This window comes from Bufo gargarizans, chromosome 6 (genome assembly GCF_014858855.1).
Source record: "Bufo gargarizans isolate SCDJY-AF-19 chromosome 6, ASM1485885v1, whole genome shotgun sequence".
NCBI classification, from domain to species: Eukaryota; Metazoa; Chordata; class Amphibia; order Anura; family Bufonidae; genus Bufo; species Bufo gargarizans.
The window spans coordinates 60,325,460-60,339,884 of record NC_058085.1 but is presented as its reverse complement, the minus strand read 5'-3'; the positions used below and the strand labels follow the sequence as shown (position 1 = coordinate 60,339,884).

The window sequence follows — 14,425 nt, the reverse complement described above, 5'->3', positions numbered from 1 at the left end:
AGGGGGGAGTTAGAGAATCAGTCAGATGACGGATTCTCTGTAAATCCACTGAGAGCAGCCTGCTTTGCATAGGAAGCACACCAGGCTGTAGAAGTAAAATTAAAAAAGATAAATAAATTATTCTGTCTCTCAGAGTGGGAATGCACCTACAATGTGAATTTCAGACCCCTCTATGATTTCTAAGTGGGAGAACTTTCAAAATCGCAGGGTGTTCAAATACTTCTGTTCCTCATAGTATGTGATCTATTCAGGATGACAACCAGTAAAGTGTCCATCCATAGTTAGGCAGACTAGAACTGCAGCTATGTAGTTGGTAAAGATGACCTAGCAAAGCCACCTTACACTAGGATTGCTGGACATTGGGAGCCAGACACAATTTATTAATTTGCTCAAACTCTCAACCTTTTCCATCTTTTCACGGTATTAAGTCAAGCTTTCCAAATTCTTCACTGCATGGTTCCGGTTCAGACATCTGTGCTTTCAACAGCTGATCTTGCATTTTGAGGCCAGTAAATCACAAGACTTCCAAATGTCTCTAAAAAGGCAGTGACTCAGAAAACGTTCTGCACTCCTTGTACTACTTGACTAATTTAACCTTGCCCAGTCCGAAAAAATATAAAAACATAAAAAGGGTTGTGTGTTTTCTGGTCAGCACTTTTACAATATACTGTATATATGTAGTCTCCCCTTCCTCTACATCCTATAGGGAAAAGTTTCTACTAAGGGGCTATCGGTATCGTTTTTTTCTATTTAAAAATGCAGCTGCAGATTTTGCTGCACGGAAAGTTCACAAGAGCACAGTAGTCTCCATAATTCTTAAGTGAAAGAAGTTTGAAAAACAAACAGAACTTCCTATAGCTGGCTGCCCCACCAAACTTAGTAATGAGGGTAGAAGGGCCTTAGCAAGAGAGGTGACTAATGGTCACTCTGGCTGAGCTCGAAAAATCCTGTGTGCAGATGGTAGAAACTTACAGAATATCAGCAATCACTACAGAAGCCTCTCCCCCAAAAAAAGACCCAAAAAAGTTAGCAAAAAGCACCTAAAGAACTTTCATATTCTCTGGTCTGATGAAACCAAGATTGAACTTTGTGGCCTCAGTTTAAAGAGTCATGTCTGGAGGAAACCAGACACTGCTCATAATCTGCCCAATGCAACCACTACAGTGAAGCATGGTGGTGGCAGCATCATGTTAAGGGGTTGTTTTTCAGCGGCTGGGACATGGAGACTGGTCAGGGTTGAGGGAAAGCTCAATGGAGTAAAGTACTAGACCTCAAACTGGGCTGAAGGTTTACTTTCCAACACGACAATGACCCTGAGCACACAGCCAAGACAATACAGAAGTTGCTTAAGGACAACTCTGTGAATGTCCTTGAGTGGCCCAGCCAGAGCCCTAACTGGAACCCAATTGAACATCTCTGAAGAGACCTGAAAATGGCTGTCCACTGACATCCACTTCCAACCTGACATAGCTGGAGAGGATCTGCAGAGAAGGGGAGAAAATCCCCAAATCCAGGTGTGCAAACCTTGTAACATCATACCCAAGAAGGCTGGAGGCTTTAATAGCTTTCTGGGACTAAAGTATTGATGATCTACATTTAGGAGAGGTCATCAATATCAGATCTGTGGGTGTCCCAACTCCTGGCACCCCAGCTGATCAGCTAATATAAGTAACCGCAAGGCACATGAACTAGCACAGCACCCACCGTACAATCTGTAGTGGAAGGGAACTTTACTGTAAGCTCAGCCCCATTCAGCTGATCAGTTGGCGTGCTCTGAGTCCGACCCCCAATGGTATGATATGGATTTCCTATACTAAGGACAGGTCATCAATATTTAAGTCCCATGAAATGCCTTTAATAAAAACATACAAACAAAAGCAAAAGTGTTATTTATGCTGCTTTCTGGGGATCCTGGAGCTTGGACCCCACCAATCATACATTGATGGAGTACACTAAGGATAGCTAATGTATTCCGAGACTAATTTAAAAGGACTTTTCTAGGAATTTACAATTTGTACATACTGCCAAATGATCATATTTACACAGCTTCCACTCACCGTTGTGTACTCAAAATAGTACAGACAGTTGTCTGTCAGAATGAACCAGCGTCTTTTCCATGTCTTAACACGACCACCTGCAAGCCAAAAGAGGAATACATAATCTGCAAATTATTTTTTTTAAAGGCAAAAAATACCACACACACACACACACACACACACACACTGTTCAAAGTCCAAGGCAATAAAACAGCAATGTTTTGTAAATGATCACAAAGAATGAAGGTGGGTTTACACGGCCCGATTTACAGGCAGATTATCGGGAACAACTGTTCCTGCGAAATGCTCGTTCCCGACAATCTGCCCAACTAAATGTTCTGCCAATCACTCGAATGAGCAAAAAGATTGTTCATCAGGTGATCCTGTCGTTTGTGCAGGTACATCAATAATTGTTTCTAGGCAGCAGATCGTGCAGTCGAAACAGTGATCTGCTGCCCAAAAACAAGGATTCTGTATGGGGGTGAACGATTGCAATATCACTGAACGAGCAGGCGACCGTCGGGAAGAAACAATTCCTTCCCGACAACAGGCTGTTACATCGTGCTGTGTAAACCTGGCTTAAGACATCCAATCAATTCTAGACAAACATTGCCTGATATCAGAGATAAGAAAGGTATACATTAGTAATGTAATGTAAAGAGAATGTGGAAGTCCAGTGTAAGAGGAAAGATAAAAGGTACAGCCAGATAACCTTGTCACTCCTAACATCTTGTGCCAGCCACCGTGTTTTCACAGAGTACAGGACGTCAGTGGAGGGGAGCAATGAGTTGGGGAGTATGCAGCAAAACTCCTAAGTGCTAATAATCCGCTATTGACCAACCATACATTCTAATAAATCTATGTAACAGAATCATCCATTGATAGATTCAGTATGCTCTCTGTGCTTGCATGGGAAGGTCTGAAGAGTCAGGGGTCAACCATAGTAAATTATCCCTATGTACACAGTCATTTACTTATTAACTGGGAGGACTATGCAAGCACGATCAAATGCAATATTAGTCAGAATCTTCTACAAAACTACATAAATGCACAGGTGCACATACGCAATGGCTGCAATACAAAAGTCAACACAAGATGTATTACACTCTGCAAACGTTGAAAATATGGATTTGGAATTGCATTGCATTACTGCTATAATTACTTTACACATAAATGTACACCTTTAAATCAATGTATATGAGCCCATCTGCCCTGGCAAGGGAACCTTTTATAGTTGGGACCCTACACTACACAGACTAACCTGCGAGTCTGTTTTAGGGTAGAGCCCATTTGGAAGAGGTCACTGTGCTGAGGCTGATAAGCACATTTTGATCAATGTGAGCCTAAGAGCCCCACATTTATGTGTATAGTAAAGTTAGCAGTGATACGATTTCAAATCCATATACCCAATGTATGAAGACGTGCTGATGCATCCTGTGGCTACATATTTGTCAGCACAGCATTTATTTTTGGATTTAAATTATGATTCAGTAATTTATCCCCAGAACATTGTTTCCTGCTGCCAATGACATTTGCCATTCTTACACCTCCTCTGCAAAGTTAGAAAAAATAAAATGTAGAAATAACTTCAAAAGTAAATTAATATCTGTGCTCCCCCACCGACTCCCCAGTGCCGCCTTATCCTCCAAGTCCTCCAGCCCTCATTACTCACAAAACCTACACATCTCCACTGGATGCAACTACATTAGCCCCCTACCAGCAACCACCATCTCTCCAATCCCACCTCTTACGGTACAGCACTCCTCTTCACATGTTTTCATTTCTGCAATTCTCTACGGATATCAGGCACACCTAGACATAAGGGGTATCTGTGCACTTGGCACACTCTGTTCTTTCAGGTTTTGGGATTTTTGTAGCTGCTGCACCATCTGTGGGTGAACATTTTTAAATAAAAATGTATTTTTGTAACCCAATTTGAAGCAGCATGGATTATTAAAGTATCAAATGTGAATGCAGAAGGGTTTTGTGGTTATACTGATGCACTCCTCGTTTTGGACACCCTATCTGGGTTTTAGAAGGTGTTCACCCAGTGACTTAGCTCCACTATGGTATGTTCACACCTGTTTTGGTTTTTATTTTATGAAAAACATAAAAAAATAAACTGGAGAAAAATAAATAGCATTTTACCATTAAAAAGGTACCTAAACCTTTTTTTAAAAAAAATTAAAATAAATGGATGGGCAGAAGTTCTGCAGTGAGGCAATAAAATCCAAAGGTGTCTTCGAGCAGCGCTTCTGCCCCTTAGTGTTTTTTTATTTAAAAAAAAAAAAAGGGGGAATCTGTCACCATGGCAAGCCATATTTACCGTAACTCCAGATCAGTCATTTGTATGTTGATACTCAGCCCCATTTCCCCCTTTATTGTCCACAAACCAACCATGGAATGCATAGACAGGACTTCTCCTGGAGTCCTTTCCATTACCTGCGCATGCACAGGTGTCCTCTCAATGCATTCCATGCCTGGTTTGTGGGTGCATGGTGGGGTAACAGGGTGAGTATTGACATATAAATCACTCATCTGGGACAGATAGAACATGTATTGCTCCAGTTATTATGGCTTGCCAGAAGGGACACATTCCCTTTAAAGAGGTTTGTCTTATGGAAGATACTTTACTAACATATATTTGAATGAGATTTGTCAAAAAAATCCATGCACAAGATGCAGAAACCTCAAAGATTTATGGAAAGCATTTAAGTCACAAAAATTTCTGCTGTCCGGTACAGATATCAGAACTTAGGTGAGCTAAATAGGGATCACAGGACTGATGTTGGAACAGGTAAATGAAATGAGGGCAGAGATCCACAGCGCACACGTATGTATTGGAAGAGAAAACACAAAAATACTCATCACATTTTAAATTATGCCTAATGCAGGGCCCAAGGGGCCAGAGAAAGACATGAGGCTTTCAAGTACAACAGAGATAGAAGTCCGTTGAGGTCCAGCACAATTTATTTTCCTGGAGTGTCCTTTCGAATGTTTTTCGGTATCAATGGTGTCAATGTTTTACAATACAAGCTGTTTGGGCAATTTCATAACAAAATGTAATTCTCATTATAGAGGAACTTCAATTTACTAGTTCTTATGGAAGTGTGTGCTTGGTAAAAAAATAAAAAGATTTGGAAGAATGCCGTTCAGAAGCCCTACTGTCTTGCATCATTTTACCCACCTTTTACAATGCAAAAAAACACAAGGAAAAAGTTAAAGTAAAGAAGCAGTGCAGACATGTCACCAAGCAAGAATTGAGCCCAGAAAAATCTATCAGCATTAGACGGTCCCAGCTCCCACATATAATGAACATACAACCCATGCACCTACCTCCTGGAACGTGTGGCAAAAAGAGGCGCAGCCCAAATGTAGAAAACATACGCGTAAAAAGGAAAACAAGGAAATATAAAATTAAAATTTGTATGTGAAAACACAATACAAGACCAACCCATACAGGTGTAGTATTACATCACAAAGCAGGCTTTCACAGGGCACATATTGGATTAGCATTGGCGACGTTGGTAGTTCAAAAGGTCATGTAAAGGCCTGAAACGAATATACAGCGTTTAATATTTTACTATACATAGGTGAAAGTGCATTTTCTATTCCCCACCCCCACATGACTTATCCCAACAAATCTAACTGAAATCAGACCGTAATCACACTGGAATATTACATTCACAATATTTGTAAAAACACCATCTGTAATGAACAATCAACCAGATTATGTTGTCCCTCAGAATATGCATACAGTCCACACATAAATTGTTAGACCATTATAATGAATCTACGGAGCCTTGAAAGAAATGGCACCGCACCACTGATGAATGAAGGGGGCAGAGAAATATTACACTAATGGGCCCAGTAATGTAATTGTAAGCCGCTGCTTGGTAGCAAGTCTCCACTTAGTGGGTGGCCCCAACCCGAGGGCTCATGTCTATGATACAACAGGGTAAGTCAAGATGAAAAACACCTAGAGGTGTTAATTATTACACGTGCATGCTGAGCTGTGGGTACTGCACCAAGGTTACTGTTAATTAACTGCTGCACATGTACTTGGTTACAAGTTGTGGTGTACAGATCCAGATATTTTTTGCATCGATGATTCGTTTGTGCCATGTGACCACAGAATGCGAGTGAAGAACTTGCTATTACTCACGCTCCGTGGTCACCCGCCTGCCCGCACCGCACTGCACTGGATCCAGACGTACACACTTTGTCAGGACACAGTGCACATAAGAACGCACTATGACCTGATGCTGTGTGACTTCAGGACCCAGTGCAGCGCATGAAGAAGAGGATGGAAGATCTCTGGCGTATCGGCAGCACACCTACAGGAAAAGGTAAGTATTTTCGTTCACTGCAGCTGCGGCTGGGCACTAGGAGGGGGAACTGAGGGGGGAGCAAATGATGGCACAAAGAAAGGGGCAGCTGATGGCACAAAGAAAGGGGCAGCTGATGGCACAAAGAAAGGGGCAGCTGATGGCAGTGGGGCTGATGAGTTTTTATAGAAAACTTTCTTCTAATTAGTTTTTTCCTTATTAGAGTACTCGATTAATCATTGGATTAATCGGTAGAATACTTGATTACTAAAATAATCGTTAGCTGCAGCCCTACTTATGACCTCACACTGGATTAGTCAATATCTCCCAACTGCTTCCCTCAAAATCCGACTTGTCTGATGAACTAGATAAATAATAATTGCTCCAATCAGACAGAACATAGACAACAAAACTCACCCATTTTTAATAGCCAGCCTTCACGATCTGGGTTAAAGAACGTGTGAGTTAGGTCATTTCCGTCATCTTCGGGAATTTTAAATGGTTCATTCTTTATACTGTCATACAAATTCTAAAAAAAGATTGAAAATCCATAACAAGTCAACAATATAACTCCCATTACAAGTGCACTGAACACAATGAGACAAATCATCATTGCTGGAAAATTGGATTTTGTAGAGACCATTATCTATGTGACCAGATTTACAAAGTCTGCTTTTAATACTCTAAATTAAATGCTCTGAAAATAAAAGTGTATTTTTTTTCCTTCTACATGTGTGTACTAACCTTCAGAAGTTCCTCAGGTAGATCGCCTCCATCATTTATGCCACGGTTCATGGAGAAAAATCGTTCGGCATTTGGTTTATCTTTGACATTGGGATTGTGCAGGCTGGTATTTAACATGATGATGGCAAAAGACAATACATAGCACGTGTCTGTAGGCAAAGTAAAAGAGATGATGGTGGTTGGAATAAGAGGCTAACTAAAACAAGCAGGAAAGTATATTTAGGGTCCATTCACACGTCCGTAGTGTATTGCGGATCCGCAATACAACCAGCCGGAACCCCCATAGAACTGCCTATTCTTGTCCACAATTGCGGACAAGAACAGGACATGTTCTATTTTTTTCCGGAGACGCGGACCGCTTGAAAAGTGTTTTCGTACATCAGCAAATGGCATTTGTCATGTAGACAAAGTTAATACAAGACACTCACTAATGTATTGTGATTGTCTATTTAAACTGAGCAAAAGAAGGAAGCAAATAAACTATGAACCTGTAGACTGAAAAACTCCGGGGTTACACTGACAGTAACGTTGTGCAAATGCCTCCATCATGCGGTCGATCTTTTGGGCTTCTCCTGGTAAGCGAAAACTCCACAGGAACTGACTAAAAGAGACAAAGTGAACAATGTTAGAATTAGCTGAAAATAACAGGCTACACACACACACGACAGTGACAGAAATGGTCAGGGACAAACGGTCATGGCCATGTTTCAACTTTCAACCATTTGTGCATCCATTTTCGGGCCATCTGTCCATTTTGCATCCGTTTTTCACGGCAGTTAAAAATGGCCATCAAAAACATATTTCATTGGCTTTTTTTATTTATTTTTATAAAAGACACCAACCCATGCAGTGCCCTCAGTGCACATAATGTTTCCCATAATGGTCCCCCAGAAGTAATAATGTCCCCCAGATGTAATGTTTCATTTTAGCAAAAAAAGAAAAATATAATACTCTCACCTCATCTATTTGCATGCGCAGAGACAGTCGGTCCTCTCTTCATTAAAAAAGGACCTGCACTCAGCTTGATTACGTCACCTCACGCTCCCAGCATGAGCACGTACGTGCTGACCTCACCAAGCTGAGCGCAGGTCCTTTTCAATGAAGAGAAGAGCGACTGCTGCGGAGGAGATCGCTGCATGTAATAGCAGCAGTCTCCTCTGCTAGTGAGCAAGTGACTAGCGGGAAGGTACGCTTCCCTCCTGACAATAGTCTGCCTGATCGGGGTGTCTGATACACCCTTTATACACACAATGCCATCAGTCACTGATAACACCTCCTCCCTGTACCGATAGTCGTTCAGGAAGTGAAAAAAAGCAAAGATATAAATGTCAGGTTTCACTAAATATTTTCTACTCGGCTTCTCCTACTCTTTAACATGCTGCTGTCGGACTGCAGTGCATTTTGTGGCGACAGGGATTCTACACTTTAGGGCTCGTCTTTTACAAGTTATTTTTTGAATGATAGCAGCAATAGTACAATGGAAAAACCTAAATACTGTAATTGTATTGAAAAGAAACCAATAGCATTTTCTAGTAACCAAAAAAAACAGCCCAGACATGATAAGAGGTATCAAAATTCAAACACATTTACAAACACTTCAGGTCAATGAGGAGATGAAAAGAAAAATACATCCACACAAAAGGTTGATGTGGTTATAGAGAAAACCCCTGAGGCTATTCGGTAAGATTGGGAGGAATATTGCATCAGAAAATTATCTATTGTTTAAATCACATTTTTATGTTTAACATATTAAAAAATAATTTTAAATTTTCCATGTCAATATATATATTTAAACAATAATCCTAAAATCCTGCCTAATAGGCGCCATTTCTTGGTATGTACAGCTCACTATACTGCTATCTGCTTATCTGTCATTGTAAGGGCTCGTTCACACGAACGTTTATTGCGTTCCGTATACAGAACCATTTATTTCAATGGGTCCGCAAAAAAACGAAATGTACTCCGTGAGCATTCCATTTCCTTATGTCCGCAATTCCGTTCCGCTTGTCCTATTCTTGTCCGCAAATCACGGTCCGTGGCTCCATTCAAGTCAATGGGTCCACAAAAAAAAAAAAAACAGAACACATACGGAAATGCATCCGTATGTCTTCCGTATCCGTTCAGTTTTTTGCAGAACCATCTATGGAAAATGTTATGCCCAGCCCAATTTTTTCTGTGATTACTGTATACTGTATAAGCCATACGGAAAAACGGAACGGAAACAAAAAACGGAACAACGGATCCATGAAAAACGGTCCGCAAAACTGTGAAAAAGCCATACGGTCGTGTGAACAAGCCTTAAGGCTACTTTCACACTGACGTTTCTGGGTCCATTTGTGAGATCCGTTTCAGGGCTCTCACAAGCGGCCCAAAACGGATCAGTTTAGCCCCAATGCATTCTGAATGGATAAGGATCAGTTCAGAATGCATCAGTTTGGCTCCGTTGCATCTCCATTCCGCTCTGGAGGCAGACACCAAAACGCTGCTTGCAGTGTTTTGATGTCCGCCAGACGATGCGAAGCTAAACTGATCCGTCCGGACTTACAACGCAAGTCAATGGGGACGGATCCGTTATCACTGACACAATACGGTGCATTGACTTTTAATGCAAGTCAGGACGGATCCATTTTTAGACTTTTTTTTTGTAAGTATAATGCAAACGGATCCGTTCTGAACAGATACAAGCATTTGCATTATCAGTGCTGATCTGTCTGTGCAGATACAAGACGGATCCGCACAGAACGCAGGTGTGAAAGTAGCCTAATGCTACTTTCACACTGGCATTTTGGCTTTCCGCTTGTGAGATCTGTTCAGTGCTCTCACAAGTGGTCCAAAACGGATCAGTTTGCATTCTAATGGAAAAGGATCCGCTCAGAATGCTTAAGTTTGCATCAGTTAAGTCTCCATTCCGCTTTGCAGGTGGACACTAAACTGCTGCTTGCAGCTTTTGGTGTCCGTCTGATGAAACTGAGCAAAACAGGTCCTGGCACACAATGTAAGTCAATGGGGACGGATCCGTTTTCACTGACACAATCTGGCACAATAGAAAACGTCTTGGCTATGTTAAAGATAATACAAACGGATCTGTTCTGAACGGATGCAGACGGTTGTATTATCTGAACAGATCCGTCCATGATGGATACACACAAACACGAGTGTGAAAGTAGCCTAAGGCTACTTTCACACTAGCGTTCGATCGGATCCGTTCTGAACGGATCCGATCATAATAATGCAGACGGAGGCTCCGTTCAGAACGGATCCGTCTGCATTATTTTTAGCATATAACAGCTAAGTGTGAAAATAGCCTCGTACGGATCCGTCCAGACTTTCAATGTAAAGTCAATGGGGGACGGATCCGCCTGAAGATTGAGCCATATTGTGGCATCTTCAAACGGATCCGTCCCCATTGACTTACATTGTAAGTCTGGACGGATCCGCACGCCTCCGCACGGCCAGGCGGACACCCGAACGCTGTCCGCCTGTCAGTGCGGAGGCGAGCGGAGCGGAGGCTCAACGCCGCCAGACTGATGGAGTCTGAGCGGATCCGCTCCATTCAGACTGCATCAGGGCTGGACGGCTGCGTTCGGGTCCGCTCGTGAGCCCCTTCAAACGGAGCTCACGAGCGGACCGACGAACGCTAGTGTGAAAGTAGCCTAATCCTGCTAGTAATGATATCACCTCTGTGTACAGATAAAAAAGGATCCACCATTCACAATAGGAGATTGTCCCATCTTATCTATTCTCTCCTTGTACAATGACCTCTGCACAGAGGACCGCCATAAAGCAATTTTCTTAATGCTTTCTAAAGGCTCTTAAGAAAAACGTATGCAAGATGGTTGCCCCATAATCATGTTCAGCAAATAGAATTAAAAAAAATCTACAGTCAGAAAATAAAAAAACTGATTAGAAAAAAAGGATATGTGCTACTATCTGGTTTTAGCTGGCAGAAAACAATTTTGGCAACCAATACATAAAAAAGAACAGGCCAAATACTGACCCGAGAGAAACCTCATATTAGAGTCCAGTAGGCAATTCCAGTCAACTAACTCACCGAAGCGCCTGCACCAAGTTAAGGTCTGTGAACTCGTGAAGCTCCACAAATGCATGAAGTATTTGGATGTTGAAATCATCTCTGAAAATGTGAAAATGACAAAACAAGATTACATGGATATTATTAGATAGTAAAGTCATTATCTGCCATATAAATAATAAAATCTATTATATTTTTCTTAAAGGGGGCTCTTTGAGAGATCATCCAATCTCCTCAGGGTCCGCACCCCATAAATAGAAGATTTTGCCGGGGCAGCTGCAGCCAGACAGGCATTTTTCTTGCTGGTGATATGTAGTATTACAAGGTGGTCATTAATATAAATGGCTGTCCTTTTAATACAAGGATGGCTCAAGTGCGCTAGCAAAGGAGTCGCTCATACGGGAAGGGAAGAGGGGTACCATTCTGATACATGAGTGAAGAACCACCTCTATGAAGTCCATTTACCCCAATAAGGTGTACAGACAGGGGTTGTCTTCATGAAACAACCCCTTTAACTAGTCAAATTAGGTATGGGAGATCAGATACAGACATCGATCTGGTACATTTTTTAAAGGATTTTAACAACTTTGGGGTACAACTCCAATTCCAGTAAAGTTGGGACGCTGTGAAAAATTTGGAGAAATGTAAATAAGAACAGATTGTAATGATTTTTAAATCTCACAGACCCATACTTTATTCACAATAAATCATAGAACACAGATTAGATGATGAAAGCGAGACATTTTACCAGTTCATAGAACACATCTGGAAAGGCACAGATGCTCCCATCCAGACAACGTCTCGAAAGCCTTGCATATTTCAGCAAGACAATGCTAAACCACATACTCACAGAAGAAGAGTCCGGGCGTGGAACTGGCCGCCTGCAGTCCAGACCTTTCACCCACAGAAAACATTTGGCGAATCATGAAACAAAAAATCTGGCAAAGAAGATCTAGGACTGGAGCACCGTGAAATGGTGAAACGTCTCACTTTCAACATCTGATAAATGTATGATCTATTGTAAATAAAATATGGGCCTATGAGATTTGGAGATCATTGCATTCTGGTTTTAATTACATGCACTTACATTTTTCACAGTGCTCCAACATTTTTTAAACTGCGGTTGTATTTTGTGGAATTATTTTATTTTCTAGAGAGTAGTCCTGAGGTCGGCCCTTGGTGACTATACTAAAACAGATGCTATTGGAAGGCAGTTCCTGCGTTCTTCTGAAGAACCCCTGTACAATGCTCAAGAGCTAATGTATATAAACTTACCGTTCCCCCAAATAGTCTCCAATAGCCGTTTTGTTTAATCCTTCTCCTTTGTACAAAAACTGAGCAATGCTCTCACGTGTATTTGCCAGCAGCTCGTTCTCAATCAAGAACCGAATACCCTGCAAAAAATAAATAAATGTATAAATGGACTTAAAGCACAAATCGTCGACTGTGATGCCACCATGCGGTGGGGTGGGCATACCATGTATCCTTATAATTACTTCTGAATGGCTCACATACTTGTGCTGTCATACAATATCCAGATTTTGTTTTGTGAGTTATAGTTAACTAGAGCCTTCTGGATACAGGGGCGACGCACACGCTGGCCCAGATTCACTAAACGTCTCAGCCAAGAATCTGTCTAAAAAGTGGTACAGAGTTTCTCCGATTTCTTAACCCGCTCAAAAAGGGGTTGGGTTTAATAAGATCGGATGCGGTTTGTGCTGCGAAGGGTGCGTGGCCTAAGATGTGCAGTTTTGTGCCAAAATTGCACATAATTCTGGTGTAAGAGTCTGTCACAAAGAAAGCCAAGCAATAGTTGGCATAGAGTTAGACAAGAGTTGGCATAGAGTTAGTCCATCCCTGAACCACATGCAATATATCTGGTGCAGGTATAGACAGCTTGTCTAGGGTTAACCCATCTACAGGATTATTTAATCTACCCAAGTTAGTCTTTCATAAAATCTATTAGTACAGATAAGTGTTCTGGGTCCATACTAGCCCCAATGACGTACAATACAGTTAAAAACAAGAGAGTGTTCCAAGACTTAAAAAAAAAAAAGAGAAAAAAGAAAAAAAAAAAAAGGAAAAAAAAGAAAAAGAGGAAATACCACAAATAAAAAACAACAATATTCCTTATTAAAATCCCCAGTGCTCAGTTGATCCCCGTGGCTGTGCAGAAATGATGTTACATAGAACTTTTGCATAACCACTTCCACCAATCTGGCATCAACTGTGATGTTTGCATGTACACCATGTGCTTGCTGATGTCTGTGACTGGCTGCAGTGGTCACGTAAATTATGTGCAGAACTAGTGGGGACCACTAAAGAGGCAATGCTGGATTTATAGGGTGAATAATGCTTACTTTTATACCATTTTCTGCCCTTAGGCAATTTTCGGAAAGGGGTTTTCTGGGCGTTAATGACCTACCCTGAAGGAGATGTACTGTGCAAGCACCAATGATAGAATCTACAGCGCATACGTGAGACTACAGGGCCAAGCAAGAGCACATGGAGGATGCCTGGACTTGTCAATTAAGGGAAGGCGTGCTTGCCAAGGTCGGGAAGGCGAGAAAACTGAGATGCACTGAAGGTCTAGGGCCTGTCCCTCTGTGTACTTAAAAGGGTTTTCCAGGATTTTTATACTGATGATCTATCCTCAGGATAGGTCATCAGTATCTGATCAGTGGGGGTCCGACTCCTAGGACCCCACAGATGAGTCGTTTCAGAAGGCAATGGCACTCCTGTGAGGGCCTTCTCGCAGCTCCCCAAGCACAGCACCATACATTGTATAGCAAATGTGCTTGGTATCGCACTCAGCCCCATTCACTTTAATGGGGCTGAGCTGCTCCCAGGCCCCATGACACGTGAATGTGATGTGACACGGCCTAGGAAAAGTTGTGAGAAGGCCGTGGCGCTTCTCAAACAGCTGATTGGCGGGGGTCCAGGGAGTCAGACCCCCACCAATGAGATACAGAGGATAGGTCATCAGTATTAAAAACGTGGAACACCCCTTTAAGTGCTAATTTGCACATCTCATAAATAGCGTAACAGATTTTATCAAGAAAGCTATTGTTTTGATCAGCAGGGTCAACCCTACCAGGCAATATGCTTGGTTTAATAGTGCTGATCTTGCTGACTGGTTCTCTTTGAAGGCTATGGAAACCTTTGAAGATATTTTCATTATTGGTAAAGTACATGTATTTTAAAATAAAATGATTTTGTAGCAGGTTTTTATTTTAAAAAATGTTTCATTTAGCTTTGGCAGCTTTTATGTTTCAGATTAAATAGCA

The 14,425-nt window shown here is 41.6% G+C and overlaps 1 protein-coding gene across 2 annotated transcripts in view; it reads right to left on the bottom strand.

Moving 5' to 3' along the window:
* CYTH1 (cytohesin 1) overlaps nucleotides 1-14,425 on the bottom strand; it is a 61,878-nt gene that overhangs the window by 19,937 nt on the left and 27,516 nt on the right. For both annotated transcript variants that reach the window (XM_044300137.1, XM_044300136.1), the window contains exons 5-10: nucleotides 12,414-12,532; nucleotides 11,160-11,240; nucleotides 7,597-7,709; nucleotides 7,109-7,257; nucleotides 6,781-6,893; nucleotides 2,058-2,136 (exon numbers count right to left, since the gene is read on the bottom strand). In XM_044300137.1, coding sequence (XP_044156072.1) covers nucleotides 2,058-2,136; nucleotides 6,781-6,893; nucleotides 7,109-7,257; nucleotides 7,597-7,709; nucleotides 11,160-11,240; nucleotides 12,414-12,532 — 654 coding nt within the window. The remainder of the gene's footprint in view (nucleotides 1-2,057; nucleotides 2,137-6,780; nucleotides 6,894-7,108; nucleotides 7,258-7,596; nucleotides 7,710-11,159; nucleotides 11,241-12,413; nucleotides 12,533-14,425) is intronic.